Raw genomic sequence first — 21,753 nt, 5'->3', positions numbered from 1 at the left:
AATGAGGCAATATTATTTTTTTCAAATAAAGTATCAAAAGCAAGTAATCATATGGTTATATAAAACAAAACTGTTAAAGTACATAATATACATAATATAAACAATCATCCTATGTACATTATGTATTATAACAGTTGCCTGCAGAGGGCGCCAAAGGCCTGCTGTTGTTACACTTTACAGAAGATCAAATCCTTGTTTAATATTGACCAAACCACATTTAATTCAAATCTCCACTTAATGTTTAATATTTAGCCACTTCTTTACATTAGAAATGCTACAGCCATGTAATTTCTTGAACAATAAAAACAGCAGCAGGAATATTAGGCTGCTGTCACTTTAAGATATAATGCATGGATCCAATACACTGATACTGTACACATGACTCACTGCAAAAAAATCACAACTTTTGTAACTTTAATAAGGATTCATCTATATTTCATTTTTACAGTGAAGACTATGCAGTGCTATTTTACATTTGATTACATGATTCAATTTCTGTACCTAATCTGTACTGTTAGAGCTACCTGAAAAACACTGCTTATTTCATTTGCATCTTTGTTCTTTTATTATTGCTGCTTGTAGTTTGATTATTTGTTCTTATTTTATTACAGACAGTTTAGTACACTTTAATAGTGTTTGAAATTGATATTTTATATTTATATTATATTTATGTAGAATTTTTTTTAATTTGCAATGTTCTTGCATTCCATGTGAAAAGTCTGACGAGTAAAATAAAACATTTACTAGCCAATGGCGACTTGATCTTCGGTGTGTCCATAGAGGGTTGATTAGTCTCTATTAGCGTTGAGTTTCTCCACAGGCTGGCCTACTTAAAATCAAATCAAGGTCAAAACAGCTCCAAGAGCAGAAACAGAGAGGTGAATAATCTAAACATTGGCCCGCAGACAGTAAATCCATGAATGAGAAGAGACGTACTTGCTTGTAAGGAAGTTTAGGAGGTTTAAGCCTCTTGATGAAAGACAAATATGTTTAACCAAGAGTCGTTGTAAACATAACACAGCTGGCTTTACACTGAACCACTGATGTGATCGTAACAACACGCAGATATGGTTAACAAACACTTCTGAGAAAAGAGAGCATGTGCTCGACGGTTTCAATGAGAGCTGTTTAATAGCGGTCGGCCAATATGGGTCTTTCAAAGATATAAAACATTTTAATGACATTACTTTAACTCTTATTCTACACAATATTTACACAAAATTCACTTAAAAATATTTATTATCCATAAACATGTCAGTGGAGTTAATCAGCCCAGCAGGTACAGTTATCAACCATTTAGTAAATAAGATTTTTGTGGCGATCAAGTTTTATTAAAGCTCAAGTTAGTTAGTTAGTTAGTTAGTAGTGTGTTGAAACTAACGATTATGGTAAGGGGCGGGACATTTCCCAAACACCAATCACAACACACTGCTCCAGCCGACCAATCAGAGCACATTGTGCTTTTCAGAAGGAGGGGCTTCATAGAGACAGGAACTAAACAGAGCGTTACTGACAGACTGGGAAGAGAGGAGCTGGACAATGGAGAATATGAGGAAAATAATCAACATTCAAGCAGGAAAACCTAAAAACAACATCAAGACTTTGAAAAAGGACACAATATGGCCTTTTTTAAAGGAAAAGGTCTGCTATGATGGATCAGTTTTTTTCTATAGAAAGGTGCAGGAGATTCTAGCATCTTAGAAGTCATCCTGACCGACAGGAACGGCCGTTGCATCAGGAGTGTGTCTTTGATAACTCTCTGGTTTTGTAACAGAGCCACAGCATCCAGCCAAAGCGTTATTAAGACCTAAAAAGACGGCTCTCCTCAGGTTAGAATGATGAATGGCTCTGTCAACATCTCTGACACAACATCAATCCTTGAATAAGTCTGAAAACAACTACATTAAAGTGATATCGGGAGCACAACCCACCCTCAGAATACCTGTCACAAGATGATCTGCTCACTTTTACAATACTTATTTATTTTCATCACATTCAGTTATTATAGTCAATATAAATTTGACTCTAATGACATATCGTCAACAACATCATTTTATAATGTTAATGATAATGTGCCAAAATTGTGTGAGCAAATATTTTAAAAGATGTATTTCACATTTATTAAACAGATTTCAAATACATAAACATTTCCTGACAGGATGTGAAACTCTGTATCTGTTCAGGACAAACTTGAACTGAGTTGTTACGGCACAATTACACAATCTAATTCACACATTACAATATTGTGTTTATGTAATGATTAATCTCCAACATATAGGTTGTGTTTGAGTGAATTAACCTGCTAATGAAGTGCTTCAGTTTATCTGCGTTCAGCTGAACAACACTGACACCACATTATTTCAAACTAATTCTTTGTACGGTTAGGGCTTTATGAAATCCATTTGATTTTTGTCACAAATTCTGTGTTTGCCGTTTTCATTTTTCTGGATTCCATTTTAATGGCTTGATCAAATTTTATTAAGCAAAAAGGATGTCCAATCTCTTGAATTCATTCAGCTTTGACAATTTAATAATTTATTATTGGTCAAAGTTTAACTGTTGACTTTTATTTTTTCTGGATTCTGTGTTTTATGATTTAATACAAATTTTAAATCAAAATTTGATCAAAACCAGAGGCAATAAGATGAATGCTTTAACACAACTTTAAAAAAAACTTTCTACTTTCTTTCTAAAATAGTAGAAAGTCTACAAAAAAAAAAAAAAAAAAAATGCTTTTCTTACTTAGAGTTTTTGTCTTGTTTCTAGTCCAAATATCTAAAAATTCTTAAATCAAGAAGCATTTTCTAGACGAGTAAAAATCATTGTCTTGTTTTCAGAAAAAAATAAGTCAAAATTAAGTGAGTTTTTCCTTAAAACAATGAAAATAATCTGCCAATGGGGTAAGCAAAATAATCTTGTTTTCGGTTTGAAATAATAATTTTGCTTAACCCATTTTTACCCCATTTTGACTTATTTTTTCTGAAAACAAGACAATAATTTTTACTTGTCTAGAAAATGCTTCTTGATTTAAGAATGTTTAGATATTTGGACTAGACACTTTAAATAAAAAAGAAAAACATTTTTTGCCATGTAAAACTTTCTAAAACTTTAACCACACTTAAAAAAAATTTGGTGTAGAAACAATTTTCACTCAAAAAATCTGCTAGCAAATTTCACAAACAACTACAAAGAAACACCTTGAATTAAACATAGAATTTCAAAGTGGAAAAACTGAAATAATATCCAATTTTCTTTGTTTTATTTACAACTTCCAAAAATCGTTTTCATAATTAATCTTTTAAAATGCAATCAAATGAAATTCCTTTCAAGTTTGTTTGCTGTTTAAATGAAAACATTGATGAAAAATTTTAATAACGTTTTAATAAACTGTGTTATTATTATAGTTAATACTTTGAGAGGCACATTCTACTGTACAATAGTAATTTATTTCTATCACAATTTCTTCAAGTTAAACCAAACTTTTATTTTGGCGGGTTGCAGCGAAGAGCTTTGAGTTTGTGTGTATCTCAGATGAAATGGTTTATATAGTGAGACAAGGGTTCGGTTCAGGGTTAGCTGCTTGTAATTATGCATCATTTACTGTTATTACTATAATAAGTACATGTAACGTGTAATAAAACACTGTAAAATAAAGTGTTACTGAAATCAAAAAACTCTTCCTCGATGTACAGTTTGGTACTTTTTCTGATAAGCTTGACATTGGCTCGATGTTAGTGTGAATAAATCAGGTTTCCTGGAACGGGGCGAGTCTGACAGGTTTGTGTGGCACATCATAACGCCAGCAGAGGAACTGTATCATCTCACTGCAAACACACAATGCCATCTTTATCACAGTGATGGATGGAATCAGAAATGAAGGGCAGTGAATGTGAATGTGTCTGAGCACACAGAGAGCCATTGTGCGATCCGTCAGGAGAACTCTTGTGGCCATATATTACCGCCTCTAACCGCAGATAACAAGATCATTTACCAAACTTGAGGAAGGACGACAGCCCTCGCTGACGGGAAAAAGGCTAGTCGACATGATGGAAACAGATGAAGACTCAGTGTGTTGTGTTTTCTCACAAATTGCTTTGCTTCTCAGTCAATCAGATTGTGTGTTCAGGTCTAATTTTGTACAATGACGACTTAAATGAGTTGAAAGTAACCATAAGCTATTCACTAAATGACATAAAAAAGATCTTGAAATTAAACAGCTAGTCAACAAACGTCAAAGTCAAGATGAAACTGCCTTTACATCCATAATGTGAAGTGTGCAACAGGATATTCAAAGAGAGAAAAAAGGGCTTGATTTGATCCATCAGGACTTGATTGAATGGCGAAAGTGAAAATTCAATCCCAGAGTTTGCTCAACCGAAAAGGAAAGTCATTTCAGAGATGAAGTTATAACATTTTGATGAAAGATTACTGACTTAACTCTTTTCAAAAACTTGATGAATGATGAACAAAGACCATGAACGTACATTAAAGTGCTCCTCTTATGCTATTTTAAAGGTTTCTAATGTTGTTTTGGCGTCTCCTACGACAGGTTCACATTCATCCAAGATCAAAAACACTTTAATTTTCTCATAATATCCACTGCAGCATCAGCTCTTTTCTCTCAGTGTCTGAAACGCTTCCATCAAGGATTCGGTCTCTCTAAACCCCGCCTTTCTGAGAGCTGCTCTGCTCTGATTGGTCAGAAACCAAACGCTCATTATCATATCTGAATCTCAGCTCTTGATTCACAGTGATACGAACAGTAACGATGGCGTGGGTTTTACCGTATCAATCTCATCAAAGTGGATTTGCTTTGGCAGCAGAAAACAGTGTCTTCTCGACATGAACAACACGAACCAAACTCTTCCAGTCTCAGATACAACTACAGTGATTGAGGGCGGGGCAAAGAGACGCTGTTCAGCCAATGAAGACCAGAGGCGGGCATTATGCAAATTAGTTACAATCCTATGAGCAGGAAGTGAGACTGAATTACTGACGACTCGTTTCAGTTCGCTTTTGGAAGACAAAAACTCTATTTATCTTTGAATCTTTGCACAACTTTTACATTCACAACAGCTTTATTAAACACAGTATGAAAGGTCATATGTGAAAAACCATAATAGGGGAACTTTTAGAAAATAAACAATATAGTCCCTGTGGGACTCATGCGGGCAGCACAAGTTTAAGTCTAGCATCATTTCCCAACATCTTTCATCATACTCTGTTATTGTGATGGAGAACTCGAGCAGATCTCTGAATGGACAGACTTCACCACACAGGTTATGAACGGCAGTGAGATCCCAGGCAAAGTTAACAAATGATCCAGCTAAGAAGATCTTACTCCCTATAAAGTAAGATCTTATATTATCCGATAAAACTCCCGCTGAACAAACAATCAGCATTACTCCTCAATGAGGAGTGCTGCAGGAGCTCAAATGTGTGAAGAACTATATCTATTTACAATCTATAACCTAATCCAAAGGTGAATAAACCAGTCTGTCACTAACGGCTGGAGCGGTGTGTTGTGATTGGTGTTTGGGAAATGTCCTGCCCCTTACCATAACCGCCAGTTTCAACACACTACTAACTAACTCAACCAGGCCCCGCCCCTTTATTCTGCGTATGAATTATTTAAATGAGGAATATTGTGAAGAAAACTCAAGATGGAGGCGTTTCAGAAACACTGGCACTGATATAGAGAAGAACTGGAAAGAAACATGAACATGGAGAAAAGCAGAATAGATCCTCTTTAAGATTATATTGGCCATCGCTCCAGCTCTGATCTTCACACAATTTCTTTACCACAGTGCATTTCAAGAGAGGGAGGCCGGTTTTAAATGTATTTCTGCCTGACAGACAGTCAGACCACACAGGATATAAATGAGAAAGCCATGTGTAGGCTGTGCTGCTCTTCCTGTTCAGTGGGTTAAACCATGGTTTCCTTCACATCTTCCACACGGACACGCTCAGTCCAACCCACGTACACATTCCTTCAGCGCTTCAGTGGGGTGACAGTAAATATGACCCCCCCAAAACTGCTCCCTACCTACACCTTCAACATAAGAGAGTCTGTGTGAGTCGAGTGTCCAAATATTATGACAGCAGCGTCTGAGAGGACAGAAACATACAGCAGTGTAGGAGGATCCGCAATTTTACACAACCTAATATCTTCGCTGATGCTTGTTTATAAAATCTAAGGCCGTGAGCTGGACAGAACAGAGACAAAATGGTGAAATAAATTGAGAGTAATTAAATTGAGACACACAGAACAACCAGGATAAGACATACAGCATATATCCAGAGAGGTTTAATCCTAAATGTCTCGTGTCATCAGGTTCATCATTGTCTAATGCAGTTAAAAATATGATAACAGGACAACAAACTCCCACGCATCTACTTTATCATAAGAAACATTTGACTAACAACGTACTATATGCTGGCAGGGCTGGTTAAACAGACATCAGTGTGTCATCTCAGATACTGAGCCGTAAACACTGTGACTGATCACTAAATGAAGTCATGATTGTGCACAAGAGCACACAAACTCTGGCAAGAGCAAAGTCATGGTTTCAATTAATGACTTCGAACACACACAATGAAAAATGCATACTGTCACTTTGGATAAAAGTGTCTGTGATGTTCACTCATTTTAGACATTAGGGGGCAATTTCACAAGTTTGCCTAGTTGCAACATAAAGAGGTTAAGTTACAACTTGTGCACTACTACATATTTTTGCATTTCACCTTTAAACTTAACTGTATGTTCAAACTAATCAATTACGAGAGTAACGGATTGGAATAAAACAGCAGATTGACTGAATTACATCAATAAGCTCATGCTTTACCGGACAAACTTCAATCCTTAAAGGGGTAATTCACCTAAAAATGAAAATTCTGTCATCAATTACTCAGATTTCTGTCCCTCGATTGTGTCTCTTCAGAAGACTTCCTATGGACTTATTTTACGATCTCTTTATGAATGTTTTGATGCATCAGTGTTTTGGGTGAATATCCTTTCAATGGAGGGACAAAAATCTCTCAGATTTCATTAGTGTTTTGGGAATGACATGAGAGTGAGTACTTAACGACAGAATTATCATTTTTAGGTGAACTATCCCATGAGATATTCCACCAGTATCAGCCTGGGGACTGTTAACCGTTTGTGTTACGCACTCGGTGACGGCAAGGGACTGTCTTTAGGAGTGAGCAGCGACAAGAAACGCGGCCCTGGGGTAACGCTAAATTTGATGCTTCAATGTGTTAATCAGCGCTGACGCCAGTCATATCAAATCCCCTTAACCCTTGAAAGGATGCTATGACAAAGATATCGCTTTCATTAGTGCACACAGATGATATTGCTCATTTATATCAGTATTTATTTATTGCTCCTTATAAACTTAAAGGGGACATATCATTTTTCCATGTTAAAGTGCTATAATTGTGTCCCGGTGCATCTACCAACCCAGAAAACGTGAAAAGGACAACCCAGTAACTTTGTTTTGGTAAGCATTTCTCTGCAAGCATGTGAAAAAACGAGTCAGATTTCGCTCCCTTTGTGATGTAGGAAGAGGATCTTATTATAATATTAACGCCCCTTAATCTGCATGTTTCCACTCACGGTGCCGCCATTTTGTTTTCACAAGTGACAGCGGTGTACCAGTTCTAACGCCATGACAAAAGTTCGATCAAAGCATGCTAACTGTTCTGTCATTGGCTGCACAGACGAACACTGAACACTATTTAGAGTCTCGTTAGCTTGGACAGCCTAAAGTTGACCCTGGTGAGCTCAACTGCTAAAAAAGGAGCGTTTCTGTCCGAGTGATATTTTGGAAAAAATATTAGATCATTCACAGCATTTGATAGCAATCATAAACGTTAGCCTGGTGTGTTTGACAAACAGGTACGCTATGTATAGTGGGCGTCCATACGGGTTTTGCACAAAAGATTAACATGACGGCACATGCTAGTGGATGAGTTGAATCAACTCCACAGCAACTACATAAATTTATCCACTAACCATTCAGAAACGTCTAAAAGTTGTAACTTCTTCCTGAGTCTCTCCATCAGTGTCGACTCCGGTTTGAACAATGTAAGGCTGAACACCGTTACTGACAATCCTCATTTTGGCTGCGTGAGATTCTCCAGCTTTGTTGTTGTTGAGCGACCGAAGCGCGAGCTGTTAAAGCCCCGCCCTCTTCTGGAAAGGGGGCCGGGAGCAGCAGCTCATTTGCATTTAAAGGGACACACACAAAAACGGCGTGTTTTTGCTCACACCCGAATAGGGGCAAATTTGACAAGCTATAATAAATGATCTGTGGGGTATTTTGAGCTGAAACTTCACAGACACATTCTGGAGACACCAGAGACTTATATTACATCTTGTGAAAAGGGCGTTATAGGACCACTTTAAAATACAATATCAGAATATCATTCGAATATAAGGATACCTATTACATTATTTTTACCATTAGTTACATGAGCCAAAAGAAGAATCAGGGTTAAACTGAAATTCACAGCAACTTCTGCTCACGTATTTGAAGGCTGCTGATGGACCAATGAAGGTTTATATTATATTAGGTCATATTACGCGACTACGCATTACTGTATGAACAGCTTACGACCTACTAGCTGTGTTCTGCCTTTAAAACAAACGGAGCAACTGAATAAAATACAGTTAGTTACAAACTAGCTAGTATTTACTAAGCCTCTAATATAGTGTGGATTTTACAGTCCAACTTAAATAAGAACGTATGAACATCTGGTGCAGCCGACCCTGGAGAATCTTTGTCTCTTACAGTTCCATAACGTGAGATGAACAGATTACAGCTGCTTAAAACATAAAGACAACATATTAATTCACCATTAGCTCACAATATGAACAGTGTGCACTGCTCCATATACTTTGATGTAAAACAATTGTATATAAACAAATATAATCTGTCAAATAATTGTGCAGCTCAATGAGTTCACTGACACGGGTCTGGTAAGAAATGCCTTCTTTTCACAAATGTTGGCCTATGTTTTTATTTAGTGAACATCCTGTTACAGATGGAAGTCTATTGCGGAAGCAAAATGGGTTGTGAATGTTGACTCTTGATTATCAGGTCTAAACATGCTTAAAAAGTCATTAAACCTTCATAAAGACTCAAGTGGCTTCCGCTAGAGGTTATGACTATATTCAACACCAGCAGTTTAAAAACACTTATTTTTCTACACATACACTGTCAACAGATCTGAGCTGTAGTATTATTAGGACTGTTTGATGCCCTTTTCACAGTTAACTTTATGTTCTAAGCTCAGACCAGCTTTCCTCAAGGTTCATCAGCTGATTGGATGAAGTTGTTTATATCCATTGAGTTTCACAACAGCAGCAGGAACAAGAGCACATTATTATGCAATTTCACTCATTTTGTGCTCTTTTAACAAAATAAAGCATGTTAAATCCAAAAATAAACTGGTACTTTCCATGAATAGAGTTCAAAACAGGCCCCCAAAACAAAGTTTTAGTGGAAGGAGGCGTTTAAACTTTAGAATTGTTTTATTTCTTTCCGTTTGCAACCCTGTTACCAAAATTAGATACGTCTAAATTTGGTTTAATTTCTGTGATTTCTTTCATCCAAATTTTCTAGGAATACACATTAAATAAGTAAAAGAATTATTAGACATGAAAATAAAATAAAGATGCTGTAGAAATGTCCAAATAATGTTAATTTTGGGTGTTTGAACATTGCAATAAAAAGAAAATCATGTGGCAACAGAGTAACATCAAAAAAGTTACGCTCTTGATAAACAAAATTTGTTAATAATTAGCAAAATTGTACTCCTCAACAATGGATTGAATATTCATTCATTAGACTGTCAAAATTATGATGTTCTTGCATGATTTTAAGTGTTTTAAAATATTTTAAGGTACATTCAAGAAGGTCTAGAAGTAGGACAGATCAAAATCACAAATTTTTAGTGGGGATGTTGCTGTTATACACATTTTGTGTGTTTTTATGCTAGATTAACTTGATAGACGAAACATATCAAACAAGAAAAACGTATGATTTCTGCCTCTAATGCTTAAAAAAACCTCATGGGACACCAAATCGTACCATATTCATGGAAAATGGCAAAGAAGAGACACATTTTAAACCTTCGAGTTGCTAGCCATTTCCACAGAAAATATCCTACTGAACCAAACGGTCCAGAAGTAATGAGAGATGTGTCTTTCCCCACACAAATAACACACAAAACCACCACTTCCAAACTAGAAGTGGTACATTTCCATTCATTTCACAGCTTGCCATCAATCCTGAGGCAACACGAACACATGCAAGTTAAAAATACAAGACGTCAACATGGGAATATAAAGTGCTTGACTGCAGATCCAAATGAAATGAATCTGAAGGCTTCAGACAATAAGCGTGGGCAAATGCAAGAGCACATATCCTCTCATTTTGGGTTGGACTGCGTTTGCGCCTCTAAACCGCTCTGGAGAGCAGAGGACTGCTGATGTGGGACTTTCCCACAGTTTCAGTCTTCAAACTGGCCGTGTTTGTCACTGGAGAGCCCCGGTGAGGGACCGTTCCCAGAATCCATATACTGTTCCTGGGTCACTTTGGCTCGTTGGGGTAAAGTGACTGAGATCAGCGCAAACTAAGAAAAACTGTCCCTGGATCAGCAGTGTACTGAGATATTTTTGGAACACATGATCTCCAGAGCGAGCAGAAGTAAAGTTTGGGATGGGAGCCAGGAATAGCAAGAACTGACTGCATTATGGGTATTTTTCTTAAACGGGAAGAATTACAAATGTAGCATTTGGATGGGATTCGTTTTCTAAATGGAGGTTTGTGTTGCAATTATTAAAGTTTCATATATTATAGTCCAGGTTTGGAATTTCAGCATCCTCTGCAAGTTTAAGGGAATTTAGAACATATTTTTTGCATTAAAAATTCTTAATAACATAAGACCAATTATGTAACAAACGAAGACAAATATGTAGTTAGTTATGTTTTAGCACCGCATCAACATATTCAGTTGAACTTGGTGGGGAAAAAAAAGGGGGGGCAGTAAACGCCCACTGTTCTGATAGGCTGACGTCATCTGATAAGGTAAAGTGTGTTGTGGAAGTGATGCAAATGTCTATACACAATGTGGAGGAAATGTCGTTTGGCAGCTTGGTTTCAACAAACACTCTTTCCGCAGTCAGGAGGATTTTTTGAGGTATGAAACTAGCAGTATTTTTATAGTACAATAAGCTCTTATATGTCATGACCTTTTAAAGGTGGTTCTGATGCCATTTCCTTTAATAACTGCAGCACTACATCTGTACCTCAAAGCCAGCCTTAAGCCCAAAGTATACTTCGGCTATCTGCGTTCCGCAACGGTCCACGTGACGTAATTTTCATCATCAGGAGAGTCTGCGGACGTCCGTGAGTACAACAGTGCATGTGCGATTGACTTGTGGGCTTGAAAACAAAGTCCAATATAGTGTGCTCATGAAAGGAATATACTTTGAAAGGCTTGCGCACTTAACTGTGCGCAAGACGGAGCGGAACGTGGAAAATGAAGTATATCCAGGCAAAAAAAAAAAAAAAAAAAACTCAAATTTAAGACTTCCACAAATGGCATTCAGACATATAGCATCAGCTGTGGACTCATCTGATGCTACTTCTAAAGTAGCCACTTCTGTTTACAGGAGTCTCCTTAACTGATCTGGATGAGAATGAAATATCAATCTACCTTACCTTCTCACGGAAAACAAATCTAATCTGAATAGTGCGAAAGATGCAACTGTAACGCCACAGAGTGATTCATAGAGTTCTACAGGCTCCAGCTGTTTCCCAAAGAGCATCTTTCATAGTATTTGTACTGTAATCATTCAGCTACGCTCACTGAACGAGCGACATCTTGCTGTTCCTTCACAACAAGGCACGGTCGCTTTCCAGACCCTTCACTCTCTCCGTTGAACATTACATCTTTCAAGAAGCAGCTGAAGACAAACCTCTTCTGCAAGCACTTGACCACCCCACACCCTTAATCCAATGTGCACACACACACACACACACACACACACACACACACACACACACACCTGTCGGATCAAGCTCTTTAAAGCTGGATGGATTCTGATTGGCTGTCAATGTTTCTATAGTTCATCATCTGGAAAAACAAATGTTCTGAAAGTGATTCCAACAGTATTGTTTCTTCATGTCTTTATCGTTATAGTTGTGGTGTAGATTCTGCCATTCTTTTATTTATTCTGCTATTATTCTGCTACTACATTGATATCATTATAGTCCTTGGTGTGAACGGACCTTAAGTCGCTTTTGATGAAAGTGTCATGCACAAATGTAAATGCAAATAAACTTGAACTGAAAACCCTCAATGAATTTGCACAGATACTGCTGCCGAACGTAGCAACATTACAAACAGATATTGAATATTAGAGATCAGATAAGCCAATTTGAGGCTTGACTGCCCATGTTTGATGTGAGTTTTGTGAGGCGGGCTCTGGATCGTGTCATGTATACACCATATGTCGTGTCAACAGCCTTTGTGGCCGTCAGAAACTAAATGCTTCAAAGGAGTTCCTCTTTTCTTTTTAAACTGATCAGCATGATCATATTTCTACAATGTGCTGTAAGCTTTGGTGCTTATGTCTGAGTTGACAGTGAACAGATCATCATTCACTCATCTCTAAACAATCAGGCTGATCCTGAACTAGGTGCATCAGTCAACATGTGACTAGTGGACTTAAAGGTTGCAGGCTGGAACCTCTTTCCTCTGTAACCGTCTGTGCATAGTATATATGTGCTGATCTGATCAGACATGATGATACCTGGCAGTAATCAGTAATCTGATCAAGGCTGAATACTACCACAAGCACACATAGGTTGATATAGATAGTCTAACCTCAGCTGCCTGTGTCTCCTGATGGAGTAAAGTCAAGCCTGTCAGATCCTCCAGGAAGGAATGGGATGAGTTGAAGACCTTCGCAAGGAACTGGAAACCTTCTCGCTCATAATTCTCAAGAACCTGTCAAAAACAAAATTATGGTTAATTAATGGCACTATTTCTATCATATATAACAACATCAGTGGTTATATATATTATATATTATATATATTAAAATGGGCCGACAGGTTTGGGTCTGGGCCTTAAGTGGTCAGAGTATTCATATTACTATGTTTGAGAGAAAGTGCAATGTGGAATAAGCCCCGCCTTCTAAATAAAAGATCCAATCAGTAAGCGCCAAGATTTTTAGAATGAAACGCAAAGGTTAAAGACATCTGTCTAGTGCATGTTTACATAGAAAAACAATGGAAAAGTAGCGCAGTGGAATGGAAAAACTCAGTCCTCTTAGGACTGCACATGTGCATTGGCATTTTTAACGCTATTTGACCATAAAAAACAACATTTATGGGACAGTTTATGTCAGATTTTGGTGCTGATTTGTAATATGCTATTTAAAATGTTTTTGAAATTTCAGTATGTCCCTCTTCAAGTAGAGAAGAGCTGGTTTGGACACTGGAGGCACTGAAAATATGGCCAGATTTTCCTTGAAAGTTACTTTGGTTATTTGTGTTTGACTCCAACTTTGCTGTAAACACACACTCACATTGCTATTTTGTTTAGAAGTTGACACTGACCTATTCAACATGTTCAGATGTGAAATACGGATGTGCAGTAATATCCGAGAAGCTGGTATCTGCTAATACAGTTGGCTTGTTGGCCAGTGCACATCCAAACACAGTGATAACACAATCTCAAACTGTGGTAACATGGCACTGTGCCCCGTGCACAAAGGGAGGCCGGGCGGGAGAGGCAGACATCTGGCACCACTGTCCGTTGGGCTGAGAGCACTCAAGCTCCATCTCAGTGACGCTCCTCAGACAGACAGCCCTCCACAATCACACTGGCTCCTTTCACACAGCTCATTCTCAGAGGAGATCGAGTTTCTGCCGGGGGCTGATGAATGGGCGGCACTGTTGAGTTGAGGGGGAGAGTGACGTCTGCTTTCAATGAACCAGACATGGATGACTTGACTGACAGGGAGGGTTAGAGAACGGGCGAGAGTAGACAGGAGCTCATCTATCCAAGCTCCATGAACTCAGATGGTTCTTTAAAGAGGACCTATTCTGCTTTTCTCCATGTTCATCTGTCTTTAGTGTGTAATGTTGCTGTTTGAGCATGAAAAAGCTCTGCAAAGTTCCAAAGCACAAAGAGTTATTCTCTATATCAGTGTTTCTGAACTCCCTGAAACGCCTCCATTGTAGTCTTGAGTTTTCTTCCGGGAACGAACACGTCACAATATTCCTCATTTAAATAATTCATACGCAGAATAAAGGGGCGGGGCCTGGTTGAGTGTGCTGAAACTCGCAGTTATGGTAAAGGGCGTGAAAACAGCAAAAACATCCTGTTTAAAGGGGTGGTTGATTATGATTTAACTTTTTTAACTTTAGTTAGTGTGTAATGTTGCTGTTTGATCATAAACAACATCTGCAAAGTTACGACGCTCAAAGTTCAATGAAAAGAGAGATATTTTCCTTTACAGAAATCGCTGTTTAAGGACTACAACAAACGGCTGGTAGGGACTACAACAAGCTTCTTCCTGTGTTAGTGACATCACAAACCCCAAAATTTACATAAACCCCGCCCCCGAGAACACACAACAAAGGGGGCGGGGCCATGTTGGGCTGCTTTAGAGAAGAGGAAGAGTTGTTGTAGTAGAGTGTTGTTGACATGCCGTCATTTTACGCCGGACTGCTTCACAAACGAGGGTCAATTCAACACAGAAGATTAACATGACGGCACATGCTAGTGGATGAGTTGAATCAACTCCACAGCAACTACATAAATTTATCCACTAACCATTCAGAAACGTCTAAAAGTTGTAACTTCTTCCTGAGTCTCTCCATCAGTGTCGACTCCGGTTTGAACAATGTAAGGCTGAACACCGTTACTGACAATCCTCATTTTGGCTGCGTGAGATTCTCCAGCTTTGTTGTTGTTGAGCGATTTTTATTATTTTTATTTATTTAATTTTTATTGCTCAAACGTCTGGAGTATGGCTGCCTTCGACTAAAGGTTTTTCTGGTTCATTTTAAGCAATTAGTCCACTAATCGCACATTTATTAATAAACCATATAAATCATAATAAAGAGCCTTTAATGCCTACATAGCCTAATCAGCATTCAAGCGCACACATAAAGCTTGCCGGCAGAAGTAATGATTATGAATGCCTCAGGGAAAAACAGCAAGGAGATTGCTTTAATCATTTAATAAACTAGTGTTTTCTGTATTTTCGGCTGCAGTGATGAAGTCGACGATGCTGACTCGTCATCTCTGCAGTAGTGGACGCACCTATGTGCACGTTTCATATGGATTACATAACCTGAGAATATTTGATTTCCATTTGAATTGGTTCATTTAAAAGTAGACATTTCACTTTCTTTAAGTATATTTTTCATGTCTGTGAGGCAAGTTTACATGGAGTTTTGGTTCTTTTCTTTTTTGGGTGCGCTCAAGTTCACAGAGAGAACCCTGTTTGTTTTCATTATCTTACAAAAGCACAATGTTTTGTTGTTATTGTGAGTTTACACACATAAAAGTAGACTCTTCACAGATTCAAAAGATGTATTACTCTTATCTGTATGACCAAAAATGATGGAGTATTTTAAATGCAAGTGATGAGGTTGATGACTGATAGGAGTGTGTTTGGATGTCCAGCTGTTAATGATCTGTCCGTCACAGACTGCCTGACTTCACTCACTTCCTGTTGATTTTTTTTTTTGTTGCTGCGACTAATAAAATTTTGGTAGACTAAGCCTCTTCTAGTGCGTTAGTCGATGGTTAGTCGACTATTAGGGGGCAGCCCTAGTCTGGAGAGAAATAGCGCAGACACTGGACAAAGATGAAAACTGTCGAGCACCTGTGTTCATGCACCCTGTCAAATGGAGTACTGGCGTCATTTCAAACAAAATCAGGAGAGATTTTGGAGATTGTTTCTTGAGTTTGAAACAGCTTGTCAAATTGATTTTTCTGGAAAAGTTTGCTCCAGCTGGTAAACACCTTTGCACCACCATTGGTCCATGGTGATGACATAACAGGTGGGTGTGGCTCTGAGGCCCTGCCTTCTTTGAGGTGTAAATCTTCTCAGGCTCATTTCTTCTGTTTAGTCAGTAGAGGTCAGACACGAGTAAAAACATGAACTCACTGGAAAGCTGATTCATAGTAAAAACTGAAGCTGTAATTCTAATTTAAAGCAACTCTGACACTGTTTTTCATGTTTAATACTGTAAAGCTGCTGCTTTAAAGTGCTGTATTAAGAAATATTATGTGACTGAAGGACTGAATTGCCGAGCTGGTGCAAACATCAACATCACTATGATCAGATGCTTTCTGAACTGCTGTTTTCTCACAGCTGTTGATATTTGTATGACTGATAGATGCCTTTTAATTCTTGGCACTTTATTTTATTTATTTATTTATTTTTAGTTTATTTGTATTTTAAGAGAAAATGTTTGAATGAAACATTGAAGGATTAATGGCAGAAGTTACGGTATGTTAACTAAAGGATTAATCTTAAAAATAATCGATAGATTAATCAATCAACTAAATAATCATTAGTTATAGCCCTATTATTGTTTTTGATGCAAGAACGGTCACACTTTAGTATAGGGAACACATATAAACTATTAACTACAACTTTTTCCTCAATAACCTCCTAGATTATTGCTTATTAACAGTTAATAAGGTAGTTATTAAGTTTAGATATTGGGTAGGATTAAGAATGTAGAATAAGGTCATGCAGAATAAGGCATTAACATGTGCTTAATAAGTACTAATAAATAGGCAATATTCTAGTAATATGCACGCTAATAAGCAACTAGTTAAAAGACCCTAAAATAAAGTGTTACCGCAAGAACACTAGACTAACATTATAGTTGGACCTCAGCAAAAGTACATAATATGACCACTCTGAAAGATCTCAAGGACATTATGCACTTGCTCTTTTTAGCCAGAAAATGTTGAGGTGAACTGTCAAACAAATGCCATTGCGGGAGATTTTTATGTAGAGTCTTTTACTAAAAACAGACTACTTGAAAACCTTTGAAATCCTGAGAGAATCTACCGTATAAAGATCACACAGACCAAAACTACAAAACCAAATCATTTTCTCTGTCAAAGTAAACGTATTCATCTTCTTTGAACAAACATCACACTGTATTTGAAACAGATCACGAGCATAAACTTGCTTTCTTGCCTAGCAACATAACAGCAGGAGGAGCAGCTAAACAAGATTTAATTGTGTTTTCCAAGAGTGGACCTCCTTAAATTGGAGCCTTTGACTTATGAAGCCCATTAAATCACTGACGCAGTGTGTGTTTGCGAGAGATTTGGAGGGCGAGCAGCACATCTGGTTTACATACAGCAGCGCTCTCCTCCAGCTCCTCCCACTGCTTCTTGTAACTTCCCCTGTAATTGTTTGAAGAGATGGTGGAGGTTTTTGCTCCATGCAGATAAAAACCTCAGATCGTTTAACTCACTGTGCAGCCGCCATGTCTGCCAGAACTGCACGTACGACTGCTCCTCCTGTGAGGTCAGAGCTGGGGAAAAGTAGCGTTTAACTTTAATGCCCTGAAGAAACACAGAAAATACAGAAAACTGATAATGCTACACTGGTGTATCTGTTGTGTAAACTCTTGCACGGGTGTTTTGAGGGACTTTTACTAGTGTTTATTAATGCACGTGTGTGTGTGTGTGTGTTAAAGTGAAGGTGTGATGTTTAGGATACCGTAACCCATTAAGCAGCGACGTCGTGAATCATGTGATTTGGAGGTGTAAACTCCTCACATGTGTGTTTTATTTCAAAGGGACATTGTTTCAATCTGTCTTCAGTACGGATAACACACAACGTCTCTAAATTTACACGCATTTGTCTCTGGATGGCTCGAGTGTTTGGTTTCCATGGTTTCACGCTCACACACCGCTGATGGAGAGCAACATCACTGACACACAACTGTTTCTCCACACGCTGGCTGATCACCGCCTGATGAAGATCATATGTTCATATGTCAGCGCAGCTACTGTTACTATAGCTTATATAAGACACACACCAATAAAGAAAGCATTCAACACTTCTATCTATCCATCCTCATGATTATTTGTATGATGTACAATAATTTTGGCACAATTGTAATATCACTGTGGAGGCTGACAGACTGAATGCATGCGTTTTATGTGAATTAAACACACATTTACCACTTAAAACATCTAATAAACACATATGCAGCTGCAGTGTTTACTGAAGACCTACCGGTATGTTTTTGGAAACACATGTTTGTAAACGACGGGTAAGAGTTGGGGAAATAAACTTCTCTAGAACCTGCGGCTTTGTATGACCTTTATTGTGCCTGAATCAAAACCATCACATCTGCCAGCGCTTTTTCATAAACAATTTGAAATCTGCCACTGCTTTGTAAAGCGCCAATAATATAACTGCATCACATCAAAATCAACTGAAACGAATACTAAAGATGTTTCATGCAGGTCTATTCAGAGCTCATGGATTTAGTTAGTGTTAAATGGCTTTTACTTCTGTTTATTAGAAGTTTGTAATCATTTACTAACCTCATATGCATCTATGTCTGTGTGTTGATAATAAAATTTAGATTTTTAGGTGAACTATTTCTTTAAAAGACATGTATAGGAACCCCTAGACATTGACCTCACACAGTTTCCTAACAGTCTTGCATCAAAGTGTAAAGATCTGAGACGTTTTATGAGGCTTTTATGTCTTTACAGCGCAAGAAAATAGAAAGAAAGCGAGAGAAAACTTGGGAGAGAAAGTGAGTGCAACTCGACCGACAGCAGAAGAGGGGGAAGGGAACACTTACAACTCACTGTGAGCCTTCAGACTCACTGCATTCACGTACGAGTGTGTGTTTGGGAGGAAGGAGTGGCTCCGGAGCTACTAAATAAGAGCGAGTTAAAAAACCACTTGGAGAGCACATACACACATGCAGAAGAGATTGAGCGGCCAAACTCTGATTTATGAGACGTGAACCCGTCGACAACAGCGTACCCGCTGGGAAAAAACACTTCAATTCTGCCCTGATTACTCACATACGGCTGTGACATCAACAAGGAGCCTAATTCACAACACATGGCCTCTCTAACACACATGCATCATCTACAGATACTTCAAATATCTGCAGAAGAAGCGTGCTTGAGATACCATTAGACTGTGACACTAATTACACAAGCGTAGTATTTGATTGTAAATGATTTTGTTGTAATAACAAAAGCTTTTTTTAGTCTTGAACCTCAATGCTTCAACTCTGGCACTGCGTAACATTTTTAATAAAGTGTAATTTTTCTCAATCCCAAATCCAAAGCACTTAAACGGTCACTTACTACTGATGAGCATGCAGTGCATTTGTCGAACGCCAAACTTGCAGGAAGGACGTTGTCAAATCTTGACAGGAATCCCCGAATCTGGAAAGACAACAAATGTTTTTAAGATAAATAAACAGTATAGAAAAATATTCCTTAATCTCTAGCGCCACCTGGTGTGTGGCAGTAACAACATGTTCAGTTCGGGGTCTGAGAGACCCTACAGCCATTTTAATATGTCAAAAACTTACTTAATACTGACGCATCACGCTCAATTTTCCTAATCTTATATAAAAGGAGTATTATTAAACTTCCAACTTTGTCTCACATCGTCCATGAAAAATGTTACATTATTTATATTTGAGGTCTCAGAGAAAAATACACAATGAATTTGAACAAATCTTCAATATAATGACCTTATATAACTATTTTTTTAATGACAAAATTGTCCAATGTCAAGAATGTCTGAGTCATATTTCACACCAAAATGTCTGGTAACACTTATGGGGAACAATTCTCACTTTTAACTCGTGGCTTATTATCTTGCATGTTATTAGTATATTGGCTGTTTATTAGTACTTATTAAGCACATATTAACGCCTTATTCTACATGACCTTATTCTACATTCTTAATCCTACACAATACCTAAACTTAATTACCTTACTAACTATTAATAAGCAGTAAATTAGGTGTTTATTGAGGCGAAAGTCATAGTTAATAGTGAATATGTGTTCCCCATACTAAAGTGTTACTAAATGTTTTAAGCTTTAAAATATAATTATGCAAACAAAGGATAAACATTTTTTTTTTTTTTGCATATTGCAAATGAAGCCTAATTAACAACCTGACAAAATAATTAGTCTAAATAAAAGTAATATTTTAGGAAACACACCTATTTTATGAAATGTTGATTATTTTGTGGTGACAGGGCCAGTGAACATTTTGTCAGGGAAGGTACAAATCTCTATAAAAATCTAAAATTGGTTTTGATTTTGTGGCAAAGTATGAGGTTCCTTTTTAAATACATCATTATAAAAACAAAATCATTCTATAAATCTAAAATAAATAAACTCATGAACCACACACTCTTCCAATCAAGAGACAGACATTTTTCTGCAATTATTAGTGGTTTCCGTATGAAGGCCACGCTCATCTAACAGCACAGTGCTTTCTTGTGATGTATATATGTGTGTCAATTACAGTCACGCGTCTCTCAGAGTACATACTCTCAAGAGTTACTGTTGCCGGCTCATCTTAATTGAAAGCAAATTAAAGAAAGAGTCCAAGGGGAAGATAAGAGGGGTTGAGGCATCGGCATGAAGATTACGAGGAATTCACAGGCGGCTGATGCATTACGCATTACCCATGAATCCATGCGCTCGAGCTCAAGACACTTTGATGTAAATCCACATTCATGGTGTCAAATCCACAAAATAAGAGAGATTCATATTTAGAAATTCATCCAATGTCATTAACTTCAAGTTATGTAAGGTCAACTAGTTTATATCTAGCTACTCAAATAACAACACAGCCATTTTAAAGGCCCAGACATGTGAAGGAAAACAATCAACCAATTAGATACAGAGGTTTGTTAATGCTGCAGTTAATGAAACTGTTGTGGGAAGATATTTGATGTCCAAAACACACTACTGTTCAAAAGTTTAGGGTTTATAAGATTTTTTTGTGTTGTTGAAAGAAGTCAGTAAAATACAGTAAAAACAGTGAAATATTCTAATGTAAATCAGCTGTGAATATATAGTAAAGTGTAGTTTATTCCTGTGATCAAAGCTGAATTTTCAGCATCATTACTCCAGTCTTCAGTGTCACATGATCCTTCAGAAATCATTCTAATATGATGATTTGATGCTCAAGAAACATTTATGATTATTATCAATGTTGAAAGCAGGTTTCAGGAGTTTTTCAGGAATAGAAAGTTCAAAAGAACAGCATTTATTTGAGTCTTTTTTAACATTATAAATGTCTTTACTGTCACTTTTGATCAATTTATTGCATCTTTGGTACTGACACCAAACTTTTCAATGAAAGTGTACATTTATGTGGAGTGGGATTTTGTATCTACGAGATTTCACAGCTGCCGAACACAACACCACAGAAATAGAAACCAAACGATCAATAAAATGTCCTGTTGCTTGTTACAGCTTCATCACACCACAGTTCTCCTGAGACACGCAGCTGACGAGCACTACTCTCATTCACACTATGATAATATTGCTCACTAGATGATGACAGATCTCCTGGTTTTATACATATATACATATATATATACACACATATAAGAATATAATATATAAAAATGGCTGAAACCTAAACTTTCAGAGCAGATCTGCTGCAGTACCGTGTTCATT

The 21,753-nt window shown here is 37.5% G+C and overlaps 1 protein-coding gene across 1 annotated transcript in view; it reads right to left on the bottom strand.

Annotated features, from left to right (window-relative positions):
- atg7 (ATG7 autophagy related 7 homolog (S. cerevisiae)) overlaps positions 1 to 21,753 on the bottom strand; it is a 75,394-nt gene that overhangs the window by 15,569 nt on the left and 38,072 nt on the right. The window contains 2 exon segments of the mRNA XM_051913332.1: positions 12,901 to 13,023; positions 19,408 to 19,488. Of these exon segments, the coding sequence (XP_051769292.1) occupies positions 12,901 to 13,023; positions 19,408 to 19,488 (204 nt within the window).

The sequence above is a fragment of the Ctenopharyngodon idella genome, chromosome 11, assembly GCF_019924925.1.
Source record: "Ctenopharyngodon idella isolate HZGC_01 chromosome 11, HZGC01, whole genome shotgun sequence".
Taxonomy (NCBI): Eukaryota; Metazoa; Chordata; class Actinopteri; order Cypriniformes; family Xenocyprididae; genus Ctenopharyngodon; species Ctenopharyngodon idella.
The sequence above is the reverse complement of the archived record's forward strand: the minus strand, read 5'-3'. Positions and strand labels throughout refer to the sequence as shown.